We start from the raw sequence: 23,429 nt of genomic DNA, 5'->3' as shown, positions 1-23,429 counted from the left end.
TTGTCAGGCCTTCTTGGGGAGGAACAAAGACACAGTTTTTGAACAAATGCTCTTTGCCAGAGGTCTAGCTGACCTGGGATCTGCAAAGATCCTGGTCCACACAGGATACTTCAGGCTTATACTGCCTCTTGCCATCGCCACGATGACAACCATTGGTTCTGGCCTCCTGGCATCAACAGTCACGTGATTTGATCAGGATTGGGTGACCCACCGCTGATATCAAGTACAGGAGAAGTTATGGTTGACTTTCCAAGATAAATTATAAACCCCTTTCCCTCTTTCTTCTACTGCCTGCCGATCTGCTGCAGTTTCTTTTGTGAATGTGTCTACAAATGCCAATTGAACTATAACATCTGAGGCCCATGGTAGAGGCTCCTCCATCCTTCAGGAACCCGCCTCCCAGATGCTTGCACCAAGGTATGTCGAAAGTGCTGTTCTAGTGGCATTGCAATTGTGTTTTAATAAATAAAGCCTGCCTGAAGATTTGAAAGTAAAACAGTCCCACTGGTCAGCCTTACAGACCAGAGTATGGTAACTGACACACACCTTTAATCCCAGTAGCCACACTAGTTGCCATGGAAATTGGGTGGTGCGTGCCTTTAATCTCAGTGGTGCATGTCATTAATGCCAGCCCTAGAGAAGAATATAAGATGAGAGGGGAGGGAGAGGTGGGGGGGAGACAGCTCTCAGCATTCTGAGATTCCTGGAGGCAGGATTGCCATTTCAGACTGAGGTTGAGGTAAGAGTCAGTGGCTGGCTGTTTTGCTTTTTGGATCTTCAGGTTGAACGCCAATTTCTGACCCTGAGATTTTATTAATGGTGCTTCATGCTGTGAATTGTAACTTTCTTTATTCTGTTACCATAAAAAATGCCATGAACCTGTCTCCACATTGGAACCTGGGGTAACCTAGCCCCATGTTCACAAGCCATGCCCCCCCCCCCCCCCCGTAATTTGGTTCCAGAATAAACTAGCTCTTTCTCCCTGGGAACTGAGAAGTGTGTTTTTGCATCATTTTCCTGTCATTTCCTTCCTCCCTTCCTTCTTCTTCACCTCTCTCTCTCCCCTCCCATTTCCCCCTCCTCTCTCTTCCCTTTCCTCCCCTTTTTTCTTTTCAATGGTACATAAGATAAGACTATATATGAGTGATTTTCCTTAAATAATAATCATTTTTCTTCAAACTCTGGGCTTTAATCCATACTGTTATATGGAAAACCTAGTGTGCTAAGAGAGTCCTTGTTTTTTACATTTATGCCTTCAACTGCACACTTGACTTTACTGTCCCAGCTTCTGAAGGTTCTAAGACACCAGAGGAATTAAATTTTGCTGCTTTCAAATTTGTTGCTTTTAATCCCTGCTTCCCATGTCCCTTTTCTTTATTGTTTAGACACCTGGCAGTGCTTTCCTGTCGCTGGAAGGAAATGGTTCAGGCTGTTCCTATCCAAGAGGCTGCATCATTAAAAAAACCCACCCCAGCATGGGCATCCTTTCATGGAAGCCGGAAACACAGAGTTTACTGCAGAACTTGCAGGCAGCTCAGCTGGTGGGGCCCCTTCGGCAGGTTAGTCTCTTCCAGGTCGCTCACCTGGTTTGAAAGTACCTTTCAGCTCTCCTACAGCTTCTCTATGGTTGAGAAAGAGAGGCCTAGTGTATGGGCAGGTGTAGGAAATAACCTTTGAGTTATTTTCTGAGCCCAAGAACTTGCCTGCGGGATGGATTGTTCACTCCTCAGAACACCCAGGGATTCACATACTTTCTCCAATCCTCAGTCGATTATCCAGACGCTGCTGATGGAGCACTTGGAGCCTCCTCCAAAACACAAGGTTTTCGTCCCAGAGAAAAGTGCCACACAGCAGTCAGCACGCTTAGGGAGTCTGCACGGACCTCCAAACACAGTGCATGCAGTCAGCACACTTAGGGGGCCGGCATGGACCTCCAAACAGTGCACGCAGGCCACACTTAGGGAGCCCACACGGACCTGCAAACACAGTGCATGCAGTCAGCACACTTAGGGAGCCTGCACGGACCTCCAAACACAGTGCATGCAGTCAGCACACTTAGGGAGCCTGCATGCACCTCCAAACAGTGTGTGCAGGTACAATACTGCTCTTCACAGGCTGAGACACATCATGCTCAACTATGGTGACTCACCCATGGTCACAGAAGCAGCTTTGTCCCCAGTGAAGTCACCCTGGAAGCTCTCCCTTCCACCAGCTGTGCACCTCTTAGAGTCTTCAAGACTCTGGCCTGAATTAGACTTTTAAAACACGTTTTTATTGGCGTGTCTATTTGTGCACTGGAGCCCAAGGAGGGCAGAAGAGGGTGCCAGGTCTTCGGAACCTGGAGTTCCAGACAGTTGTGAGTCACTTTGCGGGTGCTGGGAACCAAGCCCAGGTCCTCTGAAAGAGCAACAAGTACTCTTAGCCACTAAGCCCTCTCTAGCCTCCAGCCTAATTTCTTTAGGATCGATTGACAATGCTCCATCCATTTCTAGGGCACCATTAGTCTAATGGTCCGTCTTCTAACGTTCCACACGTGGCTCTCCCCTCTTCTCAGGGTACACCCTAACAGCACCCAGATGAACGCATTTTATAACCTCCGCACAAGCTTCCCATCGGGTCCAGAGTGGTATGTCATGCAGCTTTATAAAATATATATATATATATATATATATATATATATGATTGGGGTAATTTCTGAAAACCAGGAGCAGAGAGACACATTCTCAAAATGATAAAGACTGTAAGCTGGGCATTTATAGCAAATGAGGAGGCATGGAGAAGAAAAAAATGGGAGAGTTGGAAAGAATGAGAAAGAGAAAGGAAGGGGAGGAGAGAGACAGAGATAGATTTCCTGCCATGTGACTCGGGGCCCACTGCCGCCCTACTGCTCCTGCGCAGTTTGGGGGTCCACGTGCGCCACACGCCCACGCTCTGCTAGCTGTTTACCGCCAGGGTCTCAGGAGCAACTTCCAAGTCAGAGTCTCGCTGTCTCCTCACCAAGGAGAAGACAGCTCTGTAGAGGCTCAGGAGCTCAGGAAAGCCTCTGCACACTCAGGAACATGAGTGGCCGGGCTCGAGTGAGGGCACGAGGCATGGCCCCCCACCATGGTGCCAGAGAAGTGGGGAGCACCCCAGGAAATCTCGTGGTGAGTGTTTCTCCCTGTCCTCCCTGTGGCCATCCCTGCATTGCTTCCCCCGGCCTGCTTCTCTTCCCTGACTTCTCCTTTCTTCCCAGGGTTTCCACCTTTTTTTCCCCCCCAAGTGACTAGATACTGTTGTTGAGACCCGGAAGTGCAAAAGGCAGTGTGGATAGAAGATGTGGAACCGCCTTCTACTTTCTTAGCGATAATTCGGCTTGGTAACTCATAGTAGAAGTCCTGTCCAATTCGGATGTGGCTTAGAGTCTGCTGCTGTTGGTTGAGCAAGCGCTCAGAGTGTGGCTGTTTGCTGGTTTTGGGTGGTCAGACTGAACCAGTCCTGAGTAACAGCTACACACCCACGAATTGGAGAAACTTAGCCTCAGACCAGAGCCCTCAGTCTGTGATCATTTTGCCTTTGTTATCCTTTAGTGTTCTCTTGATTTGCTCTTTAAAAAAACAAAAGCAAACAGGCCAAGGTACAACAATTTCTTGGGCAAAGAGAAGTTTCTGCAGAGAAAATATTAATGGCCAATAATGTTACTAACTGGTTTTGTGGACTAGTTTTGGTTCTGTTTACGGGGGTTTTCAGGGTCCTACTTCCACCTCTTACCCTCTGGGCTCTAACATTGTCACCTGGCTCGTGCTCAGATGCCAGCGGGCTCACGCATGGCAAGGGGAGAGGGCTTCCGCTTCTCCATAGCCTTCACTGGGGAATGACCTCCTCCCTCATGTCCCTCACGGTTTCTACCTCTTAGTGTTTTCTGCTGCTGGATCGTGGTAATTTATATCAGACATGATACCGCTCTTGCCTCTTGGCAACCTTGTGGGTTGTGAGTTGATTTAAATCTGAGCAAACTTTCTCTCTGCTTTGAAGGCCATGTTCTCCAGTCCTCGGGACAGTCAGGTGTCCAGCAGTGGAGCCAGTGACATTTCACAGTCAGGTGGGTGCAGCTGGATCTGTTTAACAGAGCGGAGAGACCCACCGAGCCCTGAAACAGCAGGCTCCATTGACCGCTCTGTTCCCTTTCCCACGGGTCATCAGACACAAGGGTCATCCTCACACAGGTCGGGTCATCCTCACACGGGTCGTCCTCACAAGGGTCGTCCTCACAAGGGTCATACTCACACAGGTCGGGTTGTCCTCACAGGCTGTCCTCACATGGGCCGTTCTCACGCGGGTCATCCTCACACAGGTCGGGTCGTCCTCACATGGGTCGTCCTCACAAGGGTCATCCTCACATGTTCACTGTGGGTTCTCTGAGCTTCCTGGTCATGCTTGGGACACAGGGATTCAGATGGGGAAACCAGTTTTCTGATTCTTTCTGCTCAGGGAATAATTCTGAAACCTCACCACCCTTGAGACAGAGTCTCAGCGCCCAACTAGCTTCAAACTTACTGTATTCCTGAAGATGGCCTTAATTTCTGAATCCCCTGCCTCTACCCCCAGCCCTTCTGTACTGGGATTGCAAGTGTACATCACCCATTTTGCATGGCTCTGGAGATTGGATTTGGGGTCTCATGTGTGCTAGAGACAAGCACTTTGCCTACTGAGTTACTTTTCCCAGCCCTTGAAAAACACATTCCAAAAATACAGAGCACAAAGACCAAAGCATTCATTTACAGGGTGGGAGAGACCAGCCACACACACCACCGCTTTCCTCTCCCTCCCACCTGGGGGACACGTCAGTGAAGCCAGGTTCAGTCTCAGGATCCCTGTCCCCTCTAGATCACACAGCTTGAGTGCCAGGTGTATTGGGGTTTGCTTGTTCTGTGATCTAAGGCACATGGTAGACGCTGAGGTGGACTCTGTCTTCCCATCTTCTTTAGGAACAATCTGGTTCCTGATGGCTAGGCCTGGGTGGTTTCTGCTTTCAGTGATCCAAGTGAGCGATCCCCTGTGCTAGCCTGGATCTCTTCAGAGTACAGTTACCCTAGAACTGAAGGAGAAGGAGTTCACTGTCACTTGTTAGCAGGTGGACCTGGGCGCAGGGAGTCAGCGGTCTGCTGAGTCAAGAAGAGGAAGTCTATGTATTCTGAAAGCTAACACTAGTATTTCTGGTTAAACATCCTGCGCTTCCTCTGTAATTTTCAGCGCGGAGGCTGAAGTCTTCTGTATAGTCGGGTGTGTTGGCAATGCAGGACATCGCAGGAAGACCCGTTTTGACTGATGTCCAGGGTGCACACAGTCGGTCCACCATAATGTATTTTGTTCTTCTTCCAGATGAGGTTACCGTCTCTTCCGATGATAGTGGACGCTCCTTCATGGAAGGAGGCCAAGTCACACGGGACTTCGTAGACTTGAGTGTCTGTACCAGGGAGAAGATGGCACACGTGAAAGACTGTAAACTAGGTAGCCAGTCCCTTCTTGTCACTATTTAAAGGTTACCAGGGCTTGCCACGGAACGTATGTTTCTAGTTCTAAAACAGGGAACTGTGTTAATCACCTGAGAGCTATTGACCGTCTGTTCTTTTGAAGACATTGTCTGGGCACTCAGAGTGTTAGAAACACAGAACCTCCTCAAACCACATCTCACTTTTAGGAAAGATACCCCCTTCTCACTTGGGGAAGACATAGGGAGATGTGTCTTCTCTTTCCAGCCCTGACCCTATGTGGAGAATCAGCCTGTGGGGATTTTAGCTGTAGAAAGGAAAGCTCAGCCAACGGGGGCCCCTCTTTATTCAGACTCCAGGCTCCTTCCCAAATGGCACACACAGGTGTGAACTGACGCCCCTTCTGGAAGCAGGGTCTGTGGTTTTCTTTGGATTTGCAGGAAGCTTTGTGTCTCCCTCCTCACTAATTGGAATTTCTGTTTGTTTGTTTTTTTAAAGCAGCATAATAAGAAACAGGTGTTGTTACCTAGCAGGTAGCCACACAGCTGACATAACATTTCCCAGAAGGTGTCACCTCCCTGCATGCTGGTGCTGTGGGCTCCTTCTGCTGTCCTTGAACTGGAGAGAGGGCTGGGTGGTGAAGAGCACACACCTCACTAGAAAGGACTGATGTTCAGATCCCACTGTTCCTGTCAGGCCCCTCACAAACACCTGTAACGCCAGCTCCAAGGAGGTGCACAGCTGTCTAGCCCCATGGACACCTGCACGCAGGTGCATGCAGTTGAGCACACAAATGATAAGAATCAAGTCCTTTTAGCCCCTCCCTCCATGATGCGCACTGATTTACAGACCTTCCTGACCTGGGCACTGAGAGGGCCTGCTGCTGCCTGGACACACGGGTGCAGATGATCTCCAAGGCTCTGCCTGCTCCTCATGTGTCGCCCTTCACTAAGAATGCGGGAGACCAAAATTTTTCCTTAGGCAAAAATGACATAATTATCTCCTGCCTGTGCCAAAAACATTGATCATAGGCCCAGACCGAGGGCACTGAAGTATACAAGTACTGTCTATCCTCCATGAAAAAAACAAACTAGTGTATGTGTAGTAGAAAGATACAAATTTCATCATTTTCTGTCAAGACAAGTGAGAACAAAGTCATTGGTACCCGTCTAGATTCTGTCCTGGGGAGGAGCTTGTGACATCCTCTGAACAGCCAGCTATGTTCTGTCTGGCTCTGATTTTGTCCTGCAGATGTTTAAGCTGAGAGCAGAAATGTCCGTAGGGGAAGGCATTCCGGGAAGCACACATGGGCTCCATGTGCCCGTATGAAACAGAAGGCCAAGTCGTGCTGACCCATGACCCACCTCTACTTCTTTGGAGGCCTACTCAGTGTTCCGACTATTGCTAGAACGTCATCAGAATTTCTGCATCCTGCTTCTGATTCGCTCAGTGTCTTAGAGTTTGGGAGTTGTATCATTCATGGCGAGAATGGGCTAGGCCTTTGTTTCTGTTGGGTTTGTAATCTCGCTAACTGATCTGCATCACAGAGACCCATCTGGAAGGTGCCGCGCCAGGGGCCCAGGCAGTCACCTTCAGATGCTTCTCCTCCCAAGCTTGGGAAGTCACATCTGTTCCTCTGTCTTTGGAGGTCCGTTGTGCACACAAACTCACATTAACTCCCAGTGGCATTGCCAGGTTGGAGATGCAAAGGTTTAACCCCACACCACTGATCAAAAGCCGCTGCTTTGTAGCAATCACGGTTCATGTGCAATTTTCTCTTTTCTTTTCTTTCTTTTTTTTATTGCTTTATAAATAATACCATTCAAAATTCCCACTTCCTCCCCCTCCAGTCCTAAGGGAGGGCAGGGTACCCTGCCCTGTGGGAAGTCCAAGGCCCTCCCCCCTCTGCAATTTTTAAAAATATGATTAATATTAACATGATGTGCTCCTCTGGTGAAAAGTGTCTTTTCCTTCCCCCAGGTTCTAGCGGAATCCCTCTGCGGCTGGTTACGAATCTCTTTAGTTTAGATTTGCCCCAGGATTGGCAGCTGTACCAGTACCATGTCACGTATAGCCCAGACTTAGCCTCAAGGAGGCTGAAGATTGCTTTGCTTTATAGCCACAGCAAACTTGTGAACAAGACAAAAGCATTTGATGGCACAAGCCTTTTCCTCTCAGAAAAGCTGGACCAAAAGGTACAGTGTGGTCACTATTTCTCTCTGTCTCTCTCTGTGTGTGTGTACACGTGCGTGTGCACACATGAGCGTGTGCATGCATGGATATATTTGCTTATGTATGTGCAGAGAAGATTCTTTATTTTCTTGACATTTGAAGGAGTGTTTCCCATTCTACTTCCTCGTCCCCACTCCCTTGCTTAAGAGCCCAAAGGTTTCTAAGACGTCACCGTCACCATTGACGTCATAGATAAAACTGAGGTTCCAGCATGCTGAACATTCAAGAGCTGCACATTCTTAAGACAGATGAACTTGGAAACCTCCAAGCAGGTGGAACCTATAGAATCACCATTTCCATGGCTCCGAGGCTGGCATTTCTGCACGCTCTTGCCCCCGTGCAGGGTGCCTGTGTGGCCAAATAATTCCGTGTCTGTTTCTGAATGTAAGACCATCCTTTCTGTCATCCCTCACTAAGCCACAGGAGAGATGAGTTACTGATGTCAATTCTAAAAGTGTTTGCAAAATGAGACCACTGAAGTAGTTTAATGTTTGATCTTCCTTTTTTCAACATTACCATACCATAAATAGATATCAGTAGGCATTGGTCTCTCAATATTTCTGTTTTAAAACAGGATCCATATTACTATGAGAAGAAAGAGCCCGGCTTTAAAGAGTTACAGTAGAACACAGGATTAGACCTTTGATGCGTCAGCGAGCTCCCCATTTTTAAGCGCTGTGGTGCCCACAGCATAGGATAGCTAACCTTGCTAAACAAGAAAGGTGTTGGGATTTTCCATAAGAAACGAGTTTCTGAGCATTCCTTTATCCTCTGTAAGACATTGAAAGGGATGGTACCAGTGGTGAGATGTGGTGGCTCAGATCCCCGGAATCTGCTTTTGGAGTGATTTTATTGCCCGTCAGTCCTTTGTCCAGTGACATGTTGATGAATGTAGCATATTAATATTCTTAGGATGTGTCTCCAGCATCTTGTCAGGATTAAGATCAGCTTGTCCTTGGAGTCGTGTTTTTAGCATTAGCTGAGAAGCTTCAGTGGTGTTAGAGGTCACTTGTGTGTCACCGGCATGGTCCAGTTTACCTTAGTTGTTCCTAGTAAGCTGGAGAAATTCTGTTCTGCGCATGCCAGGAATAGGTGAGCACTGCTCCTGTCAGTCCAGAACTAGCATGTCGTGTGTGTCAGACACATCTGCGTGTTGGGGATGGAGTCAGTGAGGACGCAGGTGACAAGGTCGGCTGTAAGACAGAGCATCTGTTGGCCTTATCCCCAGATGAGGTGACGCTGGTGTAGACAGAGCTTACTGTGTCCTTTATTTGCTCTACGTCCTGTCACTCAGTTACAGTGAGCATCCTCACAATGACTCCGACCCTCTAGCCGTGCCAATCCCCACCTTTCTAGGCTGTTTATCAGGATTTGAAGAGTTCCTTGTCTTCATTATATTCCTGTCCATACTTCTGGAAGCCGCCTTCGGGCTGCCTTGTGGCCTTCTAGTATTATCCCGGACTCCATCTGTGAGCTGGAAGGTTTATTTGCTTACATCTCTTTCCACCTTTGTGTACTTGTAGAGTGGACTACGTACTTCAGGTGTTAGCACCATGAAGAAAATAAAGACAGGTACAGCAGCCGTCTTTTCTCTAAGAGGCTTTCAGCTTAACATCAGAGTTACAGATGAACACAGCGAGGTCGAATGTCCAAGTGCCGTAGTAATAATCAGTATTGCATTAGTATTTTTATTATACTAACATTGACTGTGCACTTACTGAGTGTAGAGTGCTATGCTCGGCAGGTCTTTGGATCAGCATCACAACTATCATTATGCTCCTGCTATATCTACCAGACTACATTTGTTGGCCATGTGCCCTGCCAGGCTCTTTTTTTTCTTTTGGTTTTTCGAGACAGGGTTTCTCTGTGGTTTTGGAGCCTGTGCTGGAACTAGCTCTTGTAGAGCAGGCTGGTCTCGAACTCACAGAGATCCGCCTGCCTCTGCCTCCCGAGTGCTGGGATTAAAGGCGTGCGCCACCACCACCCGGGCCCTGCCATGCTCTTAATGGCACCGTGTGTTTAACCCTTTTATCACTCCTGGAGCTCAGAGAGCTCGAGGATCTTACCTCAAAGTCAGAACTCGGAGCATGGTGAAGAACAGGACTCCTGAAGAGTTATGATTAGTGTCTTCAGAAGAATGTCAGAGTCAGGGAGGTAGGCAGTGGGGAATGGCTGCTGAACGACAGAAGGGAGGGGCGCATTTGAGAAAGTTTGGTCATCGAAGTTTAATTAGTGAGGTGTGGAAGTGGCCTTGAAGGTCCTTTTGGACACTGAAGATAGGAGAAGAGTTTGTCTCTTACGGATCAGTGAAGCACCACAGCAGAGTCTCCCAGTCACATCCTCTTGAGGTTTCCTGAAAGAGGTGGGAAGAGAAATGGGATAGCCCGGGCAGTGTGTCAAAAGGACTTGAACAAAAACCCAAAATGCTGTTCTCTGTTTGACCTTTGTGGCTGCCTGTGCTCTGCAGGAAGATAAAGATCCTGGAGTGGCCTATTTATCTGCACAGTCCTGCAGCTCCAGCTGGCCTCGCTCCCGCTTTAGAGATAGTGGAGAAGCTCCAAGCATTGGAACAGCTTCCTCTGGGGCACGCAGTAGACAGGAAGACACAGCATCCATAGTCTAAGCGTGTGGGATGGTGGTACCAGAGCAGTTGAAGTCACTTAGAAACATTGCTGTGCGGATGCTATAAGGCGTGTGGATTGCTCAGGTGGCGGGTTGTGGGTGGGTGGGGGGGGGAGAAATGTGCAGTGGGAGGTTGGCAGCTTGGGAACTGGAGGGGGCGGGCCCAGGAACACATGGAGGAAGTGCAGAAGCTGTTGGTGTTTGCTGAGAGGGGATCAAGGGGGACGAAGTGTTTGATCTTGGGAAATTTCCAAGACTGCCTGCTGCCAGCTCCCTTCAGTTCTTCTCCAACACCTATTGTTGTCCACATCCTTTTGCTGTGGTCCCAGCAGGGCTGGGAGCAGGATGTCCCTTCTACTCCTGTGAAGGGGACTTTGCCACTTCTGTGTGAGTTGTCTGAGACCAGGAGTCTCCCCAGGGCAGTACCCCACCCCATGCAGAAGGACAGGTTTCTCTTTGCCTCTGTGCAGTTCAGTTCCTGCTGTAAAAACTGACCCTGAAACTAGAAGAAGGTGGATGTGACTATGCACATGCTTGCTAGTGAGCTGACTTCGGATTCATTTCCCTTTGAAACATCCCTGGTCATTGACATTTATTGGCTGATTTGTGAACGCTTGGATATGAAAATTCTGTATTGAGCCCTGCATGATTTAGAGGTTTCTTTGTAGCTGTTTAAAGATTTATTTTTAATTATATGTGGTGTGTGTGTGTGCGCGCGCACGCGTGCATCCTCAGTGTAGAAGAGGGTATCAGATCATACGGAGTCGGAGTTACAGCAGCTGTGGGCAGCCCAGTGTGAATGGTTAAGAACCAGACTCTAGTCCCCTGCAAGAACAGGTGACTATAGAGCCATCTCTCCAGCCCCTGGTGACTTAGGGCTTCCTTTAGTCCGGCGGTTGATACAGAGCCTATCCCTGTGGTCCTTACATTGCTAGAACGGTTCCATTCTGGACGATCCCTAAGACTTTCAACAACCCTTTGCAAGCTTTTATTAATAGAATGAAATTACCCATCCTAGCACCCACGTTTTCTCTGCTGTATTTCCCTCATCTTCCTCTTCCTCTCGTCTGGCCCTTTCCTTTAAGGATTTCCTCTCCCCCAGTTTCCTGCTTTGTGAATACACTTTTTGAGGAATTTCTCATGAATTCATGAACTTGGAAGGGGCCAGGCAGTCTGCTGCTTCCTAAGAATATGTACATTGCTCCTCTAACTATATGTGCACACGTGGGATTTTCTTGAGGGAATGTCTTCATCAGAGTTGTAATTTGACCCCCAGAGGTGGATGGGAATAGCCCGCACACCAGCACCCTCAGCTCCGTTGGTCACGCGGATACGGCTGTTGTATAGGATCTGTGTCCTGACCACCTGAGGGTAAGCTGTACCCTTTACTGCTGCCGTTCCCAGGTTACAGAACTGACATGTGACACGCAAGGAGGTGAGACTGTGAGGATCACGCTCACGCTCAGCAGCCAGCTGCCCTCCACCTCCCCAGTGTGCATTCACTTCTTCAACGTCATCTTCAAAAAGTAAGTTGTTTGGCCTTCGGCGCACAGCCTGGGTATTGATGGGATGGCTCCGGGCTGTGTGGGAACGAGCCAGCAGCAGCTCGGGCATGATTTTCACCATCGTTGATGTACTCTGGCAGTAAGATGGGACACCTTCCATCCCTTTGACCCAAATCCTCTTTATTCAGTCTTGTCCAAAAGTTAGACCCTATTGCTTTTAGTCTTTTCTTCACTTCCTGTGCACTGCCCTACTCTGACCCCAGACTCAAGGTCACTGAGTAGGAATTGGCCGGATGGTGGATTCGGTTCTCCACTAGCTGGCTGGTTTGGGACATACGAGGCTGCCACTAGCTGTGTGCTGCCCTGGCTCTATCCCAAGCCCCACATAGGACTTCCCAGCACGAGTGCAGGAAGGGAACTGGTTGTATGTAAGCTTTTGACAGTCTTTAGAACGGACTGAGAGGCATGTGGTCCAAAGTTACCTTGGGGATGAAGGGATTTGACCAGTGTGAGATCCCTGGCCCCTCTCTACACTTGGTCAAAACAGATTTTCCATTGATAGGACTTGGAGGCGGAACAAGAAAACTGAGCAAGCCTCCCTGATGACACTCGAAAGCAAGTGAATGCTCTGTGTGTGTGTGCGTGCGTGCGTGTGTGCCAGGTCTCACACAGCATTGTGTGTGTGTGCGTGCGTGCGTGTGTGCCAGGTCTCACACAGCATGTGTGTGTGTGTGTGTGTGTGTGCCAGGTCTCACACAGCGTGTGTGTGTGTGTGCCAGGTCTCACACAGCATTGTGTGTGTGTGTGTGTGCGCGTGCGTGCGTGTGTGTGTGTGTGTGTGCCAGGTCTCACACAGCATTGTGTGTGTGTGCGTGCGTGCGTGTGTGCCAGGTCTCACACAGCATGTGTGTGTGTGCGTGCGTGCGTGTGTGCCAGGTCTCACACAGCATGTGTGTGTGTGTGTGTGTGTGCCAGGTCTCACACAGCATGTGTGTGTGTGTGTGTGCGTGCGTGTGTGCCAGGTCTCACACAGCATTGTGTGTGTGTGCGTGCGTGCGTGTGTGCCAGGTCTCACACAGCATTGTGTGTGTGTGCGTGCGTGCGTGTGTGCCAGGTCTCACACAGCCTGTGTGTGTGTGTGTGTGTGTGAGGTTCCACACAGCATTATGTGTGTGTGCGTGCACATGAATCAGGCTCCACACAATACTATGTGTGTGTATGAGTGCATGTGTCAGGTTCCATACAGCACTGCGTGTGTGTGTGTGTGTGTGTGTGTGTGTATGTGTGTGTATGTGGGCCAGATTCCACACAGCACTGTGTGTGTGTGTGTATGTGTGTATGTGTGTGCATGTGGGCCAGATTCCACACAGCACTGCGCGCATGTGTGTGTGTGTGTGTGTGTGTGTATGTGTGTGTATGTGGGCCAGATTCCACACAGCACTGCGTGTGTGTGTGTGTGTGTGTGTGTGTGTGTGCCAGGTTCCACGCAGCACTGTGTGTTTCAGGATGCTGTATCTGAACCCTTTTGTAGAGATGCCACCTTCTGCTCAACAACAGACTGAGGGGGAGGAGGTCAGGAAGTTTGGGGGTTTCCAGGGTATCTGAGCACATAAAGTAGCTTCCTCCTTATACAGTTTCCTAGCATTAGTCAAACGTCTCACCCAGTCTCTTTGACCCTTCCTTCCCCATGAGAGGACTGTGCTTGGCCAGCTGATGTGTGGAAGGTGCTTTCCACTGTGTTTATTATACTGTTCCTTGCTCCCCAGAGCTGGCACTGCTACACAGACCCCCGCTTTATGAATGGGAGACTGACCTCTGTGACACCGGTAGGCATGTCACCAGAGCTAGTGCTCCTGTGTTCTGACTCAGAACTGCTAACCTTTCCCCATACATGGGATACCACCGCCCCTTGCCAGAGGTGGTTAGGATAGACAGTTGCTGGAGATAGTGTCACAGCGATGTGGGGCATAGACAGTGCCTGGAGATAGTGTCACAGCGATGTGGGCATAGACAGTGGCTGGAGATAGATAGTGTCACAGCGGTGTGGGCACAAAGAGAACAAATAGCCTCTTCCTTTCAACATAGGAGGGGTCAGAGAATTAGAATTGCACAGACTTGTATTGTAGTTAGATGTGTAAAAATGTCAACCACCTCATTTTAAAGTATGGCTTATAGTTCATGTATATTTAGTGTTTGTTCTAGTGGTGTGTGTGTGTGTGTGTGTGTGTGTGTGTGTGTGTGTACATGTGTGAGGGTGCACATTTGCTTCAGTGTGTGGAAGTCAGAGACAGCTCGTCTGTTGGTCCTCGTCTCCCTGTATGAGATAAGTTCTCATTCCTGTTGGCTGCTGCTGACATCAGGCCAACTGGTCCATGAACTTGGGGAGTCTTCTGTGTCTGCCTCCTGTTTCCCCACTCTGTGTTCCTGTGTCCTGCCTTACGTGGCCTCTACACACATGTGACAAGTGCTTTATTCACTGAGCTGTCATCCCAGCCCCCGAAGGTTGAATAAGGCTATTATGAATACTTATCAGATTCCAAAACTATACTTCCAGGCTCTTTAAAAAGCTGAAAATGTACCAGATTGGACGGAACTTCTATAAGCCTTCAGAACCAGTGGAGATCCCCCAATACAAGTAGGTTTCTTCATGTTTTCTGTCCCTGGAAAACGGTAAGTTACCTTGCTGTGCTGCCCCCGCCCCCGTGAGGTGTCACATGTCTGGAACGTGCAATGTAACGGACTTTTGAAATTTTCAAACACTCTTTCTTGCTTTGTTTGTTTTGGGGAGTAGTAAGCCCAGATGGGAAGCTAGAAGTTTGTGTTCTTTGGTTCATGTGCTAGGTCGTAAATTCTAGAGGGGACTTGGAACCCAGCTTTCTGCGGAGAGCCAACAACAGAAGCAGACCCGTTTATTCTGAAATACAGCTAGCATCCTGTGCCCGTGCTGAAGGGAAGTTAGCACAGCCAGGGCAGCTGGCAGAGGTCCTGGGGAGCATTCTGCAACACCCAGAAGAGCTCCTACCAGAAATGCAGGGTCTTACGTAAGTGCCAGGGCTCAGCTTGAAATTCTTATTCACAGGGATTTTATCCTACATTTGTTTAAAGAAACCCCAGCTATAACGAGTTAGAGTTTTCAGTCAGTAACTGAAATAAATGACACAAAAGAAAAAGACAAAACAACAATAACAGCAAAGCTATGATCCTCAGAGACCTAGAATGAAAGCTCACTGCGTTATTATAGGTTTTTCCGGCAGTATGTTTTAAATATTCAGTACTGTGTTTGTTGTTTTTTATTTGATTTTGAAGGTTGTCCCTGTGGCCTGGCTTTGCCTTTTCTGTGTCCCACTTTGAAAGCAGACTCCTGTTAAATGCTGACGTGAGCTACAAAGTCCTGAGAAATGAGACTGTTCTGGAATTCATGACTGATCTCTGCCTCAGAGCCAGCACCTCCCACTTCACTGAGACATGCCAGAAACAGCTGGTGGGGCTCATTGTCCTCACCCGGTAAGCGCTGGCCCCTGACTGCTACCTGGAATGCACATTTAGGGGTGTTTGGGATCCAGAGTGTCCCTGTCACATTGGCCAGAATACTGGGGGGTAAAGGGAGGGGGTGTCAATTGGCTCGCCCCTGTGCAAGCCTGTCTGTTCCTGTGGTTGCCTCTGATTTCTGAACCGACCCAAGTCAATAAGACTATGATATATCCTGTCATCCTGGCCCTCCAGAGCCTGCACTGGGCGGTTCCAGTACGTCTGCCTGGTTCCCAGTGTCTGGTTCCCCCTTTCACATCTTTGCCTCCCCAAACCCAGCTCTTTCTACTCTCTGAGAACCATCCCCCTCCTCTGGCCACTCCCTGCCCGGCTTTGCTTGGAACCCACCTCTTCATGGTCATTCTGTTGTGTTACAAGACAGAATGCATGCTCTGCTGCAGCCCACTAGAGATTCTGAGACCTCTTAGACAAGAGGTCATGCTTCTCGCCTTTGCAAGCTGGGCGACTTAGCAGTGCAGTTCACTCTCATTGAACACTGAGCCAAATCAAACTCTGGCAGCTTAGGAATCTTCCTGGGTTCTCTCTCTCTCTCTTTTTTTCCCCCCCAAAGACCCTTTTATTCAATGTGAGGCTGAGGAAGCTCAATAATTTATCAGGGAACCCTCAGAAGTGCACTCCCATGGGCAACAGTGGTGCATGCCTTAGTTCTCAAGAGCTTGTCAAAGACTGATTTCCTTTCTGGACCATCTCAGTGGCTCACTAGCCTGGTCTGGAATGTCATCTTAGAGCTGGTTTCCTGGGCTGAGCAACAGAGGGGCAGCCAGGCTGGATTTCGCCTTGCCGGGCACAGGAACGCTTCCTTTGCCTTCCCGTGTATATTCTGATGCTTTAGCCTCCCACACTCTTAGAGACACCTTTTATGGTACTTGGAGCTCTGGGAAACCTGCCTTGGAGGTTTCTGCCGCAGGCCAGGCCACAGGAGATCATGGTGCTAAAGAGAAAAGGAACTTAGAATGGTCTAGGTTGTTCACTGGTTCTTGTTCGGCCGAGGGTCAGTCCAAGATGAAAGAGATCACCAGGATACCAGAATTGTGTGATTGGCCAGATGTGTTGGGTTTTTATATCATGAAAATTACCTGGGAATTGATATATGACCCCAGAGGAGGGCAAGGAAGCCAAATGGGATTTCATCATTGGGAATTTAAGAATGACTTACCTGGAACTAGAGTCTGTCAGTGGGACAAACACTGTGGGTTCTGACTTGCCGAGTGCCTCGGTTAGAATGCAGAAATCTGAAGAATCCACACTCTTCTTGTTTAGGAGCTGGTTGTGTGGTACAAAGGTGTGACTATGTTTATAGCGTGTCTTCCGTAACCTCGGGAGTGGATCTTGTATTTTGAGTTAACTCAAGATTGTGGTGTGGTAGCCATACACGCTAAGGGTGATTTGGCAAAGTGTTTTCAGAGTGTCTCAAATTTACCAGATACAACAACAAAACATACCGTATTGATGACATCGACTGGTCTGTAAAGCCCACACAAGCATTTCAGAAGCGGGACGGCTCTGAGATCACGTACATGGATTACTACAAGCAGGTAAGCGTGCTTCTTGCCTCCCTTCTTAACCCAGAGACCACGTTCTCTGTTTTAATTACTTTTCTTGTGGTTGTGACCTTTCCCACAGGAACAGGGTGAAGGGAGACTGGTTTCTTCTGGTTTACAGTTCCTCTGTGGTGAGGAAGAAGTGGGTAGGGGTACTGGGCAGGGTGGGAAGCTGGCTGGTCGCACTGCAGAATGAACCAGACATGGAGCTGGACTATAAAACCTCAGGACTGCCCCCACCCCTGTGACCCGCTTCATGTTGCCCCACCTCCAGAAGCTCCTACAACCTTCTAAAACAACGCTTCCAGCTGGGTATCAAATGTTCAAATACAGGCGTCTGTAGGGGACATTTCACAAATGTAGACCAAAGCACTCTTCCTGAAAATTCCCTGAACTGCCAAGGCGAGTCTGCCACCCACATAATTCACTTACTGTCCCTTGTCACCCTCACTGTCTCTGGCTTGGCTCCTATATTTTTTCTTTCTGTAGTAATCGGTCTTAAAATCATATCTGATCATGTTACAGCCAAGCTATAATGTTTCCATGACTCCCACTGCCTTAAGAGACAGCTTTGTAAGCATCCAGTGGTGCTTTGATCTGGCAACCCCCACCCCCTTCTCATAAACCATTGTGAGTATGGAGACCTGGCCTTTGTGGCACCTGACTCAGCCTCTGTCCTGTGCGTGTTCATGTATATTGCTTCCTCTTCCTGGATAAGTTCCTGGAGAACCTTCAGTTCTCAGTTAGACAGCTTGTCCCCTGGGAGCCTGTGGGGCTGATCCAGGCCTGCTATCCCTGAACTCATTGATTGCTTCATTGCTGGGGGCAGGGTCTGCCCTCTCTCTTGCCTGTAAACTTTTTTTTGGTTTGTTTTTCTCAGTGTAACAGTCCTGGCTTTGTAGACCAGGATGGCCTCAAACTCACAGAGATCTGCCTGACTCTGCCTCCCCAGTTCTGTGTTTTAAAAGCATGGGCCATCACTGTCCGGCTGCTTTAAACTATTTTGGACCCCTTGGATTGTCGCCTGGGTTCCTGTTCCATAGCACACTTAGGTGCAATCCATTGGCAGACTAGTCTACCGCATTAGTGTGGGGCCCCATTAGGATAGGTAATGTGGTCTCCTTGCTTCACGTCTCTCCTGTCTCTGTTACTGGAGAAAGCTTTCTGTAAATGTTGCCCAGGGGTGTGTTTAGCACTGTTCTGCAGCTCTGTGTACCTTAGGCCAAGCACTACACTCAGAGCTCAGTGAGGGACCTAACTAAGCTCACTGTTACAGAGCCGTGCCTACCGCCATGGTGCAGTGTAAGAGTGAGCATGGTGGTAGAGCGGCCAGTGCCTTTAGCCTAATGTCTGCATGCTGTGTGCACAGGCAGGTGGTGGAGACCCTTGCTACCTTCCTCTCCCTCATCTCTGTAGAATCACAGCGTGGCCCATCCAACTTATAGCCTCATCTCCCTCAGCATGCCTGACTCAGCCATCCTGTCGTGTCCCTGTCTTCTTGCTTGTCACAAATGGCCCAGTCTCTGTGCATGTTCCCAAGATAACCGCATGAAGCCACGGTACCTTTCCCTTCTACCACTAGGTCAGGGTGTCGCTTCAGGATCCAGGGTTGCCTGGTCTGTGACAAGCTCCTGACTTTGCTGTTACTCATGCAGAAGGCAAGCAAGCATGAGTGGATTGCATTGTCTCTGGGGCACATTTTCTTTAGAGCAGCAGAGGCCTTTGGAATGCTGATTGCACGGTAGCTTGGAAGGTATCTCGTGCATAATCTGGGCTCTGAGTTTGTGCTCTAAACCTGGACTCCGTTAAACGGCTGGGTTTCTGCACACATTGGTGAATTGGTTCTTACTTGAGCAAATGTATTTTAGGACCTGTCATTTTCTAAAAGAGCACCGTGGAAAGACCTGTTCCTTTTTCCAGTCGTGAATTGGCATCTCTGTATAGTTAAGGAGGAAATGAGACAGAATCATGTTGGATTTCAAACATCCTACTTTCTGAACCAGGAAATGCAGGCTAAATTTCTATTTAGTTTCAAAGCAGAAATTTGAAAATTCTCAGAAAATTGGGTTTAGGGAGAAGGTGAAAAGCTACCTTTGGACAGCCGCGTCAGGAATACTTGGCTTTGCACCACGAGTAGAAAACCCTCTTTCTGAAGTGGCCCGGGTTTGGCAGAGCTGTTCTGTAAGATTCTATTACTCTTGACTTTTCTCTGTTCTTGGGGTTGGACCCCTTCACGAAGCTCCCTTGACTTGTGGCGTGGCGCAGAGTGAAGGGTTCAACCCCAGCCCTGCTACTGTGGAGCCCTCAGGAACTACCTGGTTCCTCGCTGCTTTGTCTGTCCCCTGTCACGTGTGCAGCTTTGCTATGTAGATAATGTAGTCATCAGAAAAGTCAAGGGCTGTTTTTCTTCGGTTTCTGTGTCCACCTTAGTTCCTGAGAGGTAGAAAGTGTTCCAGCCTCCTATACTGAACCAGTGAAGTCCTGTAGAAGCACTTTCAAGAAAGGCTTCTCTGAGCATTTTCTCCCAGCATTTGCTGTGCTTGCGACTGGGATCCCAGATTCCTGAATTGGTTTTTATCTTAAAGAATCAAAGTCCTTATTGGGCTAGAGAAAAGTTTGCATATTATGCCCTTAATTATAATTGTGATGATCAGTAAAACATAATTCCTGGGTGTTGTAATTTGATGTTATGCCCTTTGGACCCAGCCCCCAGATGAATCACACATGGAGTTTAATTCTCATTTACAAGCATCCAGCCTTAGCTTGGCTTGTTTCTTGCCCACTTTTCTTAACTTATATTATTCCATCTACCCTTTGGCCCCTGTGTTCTCCCCTTTTCTACTTCTGTAAATGTTACTCTTACTCCGCGATGGCTGTGTAGCTGAGTGGCTGGCCTCTGATGCCCTCCTCCTCCTCCAAACCCCTTCTCCCAGGTTTCTCCTTCTATATATTCTCTCTGCCTGCCAGCCCTGCCCAACCTCTCTCCTGCCTCGCTACTGGCCATTCAGAGCTTTATTAGACCATGAGGTGTTCGAGACAAAGTATCACAGCTTCACAGAGTTAAACAAACGCAGCATAAACAAAAGTCACACACCTTAAAATAACATTCCCAACACCGAGGTATTTTGTAGCTTGTAATTGTATAATTCTAGCCCTGTCATTAGTTTTACTGGAAGTTAGTCATGATTCACCTTTGGAAATGGGCCTTGGGCAAGGTGAAATTCAAGTTTAGGAAGGGACAGAGAGGAGTGTGACCAGCCAGCTGCTGAGGACTCATCCTAAACCACACAGCGTTTAACTCTTTCACCTGGGAACTGCTAGCATCCTCATTCCACAGAGGAGGAGTGGACAGAAAAGCTGGGTATCAAATTCCCCCTTGTCAGCTCTGAGCTGCTTCTACCACCCTGCTATATAGTGCCATCCTGGGTACCAGAGACCCCTTTGTTCTTTCGGGAAACTGAGTACACTGTAGCCTTTGCCTGCAGCTTGTGTGTAGATGTTGTTACGATGAGTTTCGATGTCTAGAACCATGGGCATCTGCTTCAGCCCTAGCGTGTATACAGGCAGCTGAGGGCTGTTCTGAATCTGGAGGAAACCCAGAAGAAGCAGGAAATTAAGTCTTAAGAGTGGCATTGCAATCTAAAGGGTAATAAAGGCCAGTGAGATGGCACAGCGGGGAAAAACGGTGTCTCCCAAGCCTCAGTGATCTGAATCTGAATTTTCAGGATCCACATAATGGAAGGAGATGACAGACTACACGGCTGTGTTGTGACTTAAATGAATTACCCGCACACAAACATACATACATAATCTAGTACACTAAATTAAAATGTAATTAAAAATAAATGATAATTAAAGGTCTAAACAATGAGTCCTGGAAAGAAAGTGGTAAGGAGTAGTAGAAAGATTTACTTAGTGACTCATTGGGGGGGAGGGTTTGATGTAACGGAGGATGCCCCTCGGCTCCGTATCCATGATTGCTGCCCCCTCATTTATCTTGTATTTTATAGCAATACAATATCACCTTATCTGACCTAAATCAGCCAGTGCTTGTTAGTCTGCTGAAAAGAAAGAGGAATGATAACACGGAGCCTCGGATGGTCCACCTGATCCCGGAGCTCTGCTTTCTCACAGGTGAGCTTTACGTGCGAGCTCCGCTGGCCTCCCCTTACGTTAGCTGAATGCCAAAGTGTTCCAGTAGCTAGGGACAAGGGGCCCTTTAAGTGGCGTAGACAATAGCTGGGCGAGTGGGAGGAGGACGTGTCCTCTGGGACCTCTTTTCTACACGCAGTCTGCTCGAAGACTGATGATGTCAGAGCAGCCTCTGACTAATTGCCAGAGGCCGAGCTGCTTTTCTGCTGTGTTGGTGAAGTTTACTAGTCGAGGAAATCATGAGATATTTCTTTTTCTTCTTCTTCTTCTTCTTTTTTTTTTTTTTTTTTTGGATCAGGCTATTTTGTTAAGATCAGAATGACCCTTAGTTTCTTCATCCACCAGTTTCCAAAAGGCAATTTTCACTATGTAGTAGAGGCTGCCCGAGTGTCAGTTCTCACTGTGTAGTAGAGCCTGCCTGAGTGTCTGCCTGAGCCAGTGTTCTTACCTGATGAGCCGTCTCTCTAGCCCCCAAATTTATTTATTTTATGTATACCGATGATTTGCCTATGTGCATCACATGTGTTTCTGGTGCTCCAGGTGGTCAGAAAGGGTATTGGATTCCCTAAGACTGGAGTTACATATGGTTATAAGCTGCCATGTGGGTGCTGAGAATCAATCCTGGGTCCTCTGGAAGAGGAACAAGTGCTCTTAACAACTGAGTAACCTCTCCAGCCCAAAACTTCTTTGAGAGAGAGAGGGGGGTGTTGGGGAATATTATTTTTAGATGTATTGCTTTTGTTTATGTTGCATTTGTTTAACTCTGTGAAGCTGTGATTCTTTGCCTGTCTAAAACACTTGATGGTCCTAATAATGACCGGAGCAGCCAATAGCGAGGCAGGAGCAAGGATAGGTGGGGCTGGAACGGCCAATAGCGAGGCAGGAGCAAGGATAGGTGGGGCTGGAACGGCCAATAGCGAGGCAGGAGCAGGGATAGGTGGGGCTGGCAGACAGAGAGAACAAATTGCAGGAGAACCAGCGAAGAGGAGGCGCAATGAGGAAATATGACATCAGGGGCCAGCCACTCAGCCACCCAGGCAGCCATGGAGGAAGAGTGAAAGTAAGATTTACAGAAGTGAGAAAAGGAAAAAGCCCAGAGGCAAAAGGATAATTTAAGATAAGAACAGCTGTCTAGAAACAAGCCAAGCTAAGGTCAGGTACTCATAACTAAGAATAAGTCTCCGTATGTGATTTATTTGGGTGGAAGACCCCTCAAAAAAAAAATAGCCAGAAGAGAAAAGAGCAAAAACATTGCACTATAGAGAGGAGACAGTTTCATAATGTAGCTTAGACTGGCCTTGCGTTCACTTTGCAGCCCAGGCCAGCCTGGAGCTCCTGTGAGCCAGCGCACTCAGCTATGAGAACTGTGATGACCCTGGGCTTGCCTCCCTCTGGGCAGTGCTCTGTGGACGGTCCTCTTATTAATTTGAATGGGAAGCTTGCCCTTCTGTCTGCTTCATTCTCTGCATCTCTTTGCTTGCCTCTCACAGGCATGTCTAGCCAGGCGACCTCAGATTTCCACCTGATGCGGGCAGTGGCTGAAGAAACTCGGCTCAGTCCTATGGCGCGGCAGCAGCAGCTGGCCCGGCTTGTGGATGACATGCAGAGGTACAGGCCACAGGTTCTCTTGATAAGGCTGGCCTCCTCAGTTCTCCTCTCACAAAGTGTAGCCTATGATTTTCCTGAAGCTAAGTTATTTTTTTGTGTTAAAAATATTTATTTCTTAATAATTTCAAGTACATGAAATATACGCATATATAATGTACTTTGATCATAGTCCCCCATTGTTCTTGTCTGTCCTACTGAGCCTCTTCCCAAGAAACCCTCTTACTTCCACACCTTTCTGGTGTTCCATTGTGTTTACTTTGCGTTGCCCACAGAAGGGTGTGTGGGTATCTGATCAAGGACAATTCACCAGTGTCTATGCCACTGAGGAAGATGATTCCCCTCTCTCAGCAGCCATTGACTGCTCAAGGCACCAGGAGGAGGAGTGAAGGCCGCTGAGCCCCTCCTCCGTCCACACTGATAGACTAGTCTAATACAGGTAGCCACCCCACGGTGGGTTCACGTGTACCGCAACCATGGTTTGTAAACTGTCTGCTTTTTCATTTCCTGGCTGCCCAGACTGAATAATCACACACTAACTATATTAATTACAACACCGTTTGGCTAAAGGCTCAGGCATATTTCCAGCTAGCTCTTACATCTTAAATTAACCCATTTCTATTATTTTATATTTAATATGAGGCTCGTGGTTTGTTACTTCACATCTTGCTTCTTTGACGGCTTCTTCTGCCTGACTCCGCCTTCCTTCTCCCTGTATTCAGTTTAGTTTCTCTGCCTAGCTGTATTCTGCC

General features: G+C 48.3%; 1 protein-coding gene across 2 annotated transcripts in view; it reads left to right on the top strand.

Moving 5' to 3' along the window:
• Positions 1-3,059: 3,059 nt before the first annotated feature.
• Piwil4 (piwi like RNA-mediated gene silencing 4) overlaps positions 3,060-23,429 on the top strand; it is a 34,907-nt gene continuing 14,537 nt past the window's right edge. The window contains exons 1-10 of one of the 2 annotated variants that reach the window (XM_041657786.1): positions 3,060-3,152; positions 4,015-4,081; positions 5,362-5,490; positions 7,452-7,666; positions 11,730-11,851; positions 14,385-14,465; positions 15,137-15,334; positions 16,803-16,914; positions 20,931-21,054; positions 22,563-22,680. In XM_041657786.1, coding sequence (XP_041513720.1) covers positions 3,060-3,152; positions 4,015-4,081; positions 5,362-5,490; positions 7,452-7,666; positions 11,730-11,851; positions 14,385-14,465; positions 15,137-15,334; positions 16,803-16,914; positions 20,931-21,054; positions 22,563-22,680 — 1,259 coding nt within the window. Of the gene's footprint in view, positions 3,163-4,014; positions 4,082-5,361; positions 5,491-7,451; positions 7,667-11,729; positions 11,852-14,384; positions 14,466-15,136; positions 15,335-16,802; positions 16,915-20,930; positions 21,055-22,562; positions 22,681-23,429 lie in introns of both variants that reach the window. The other variant, XM_041657787.1, reaches the window with a different exon arrangement.

This window comes from Microtus oregoni, unplaced genomic scaffold (assembly GCF_018167655.1).
Source record: "Microtus oregoni isolate MIOR12 unplaced genomic scaffold, Mior012 000008F_ref0000371, whole genome shotgun sequence".
Taxonomy (NCBI): domain Eukaryota; kingdom Metazoa; phylum Chordata; class Mammalia; order Rodentia; family Cricetidae; genus Microtus; species Microtus oregoni.
Note: the sequence above shows the minus strand (reverse complement) of the source record. Positions and strands in the feature narration are given on the sequence as shown.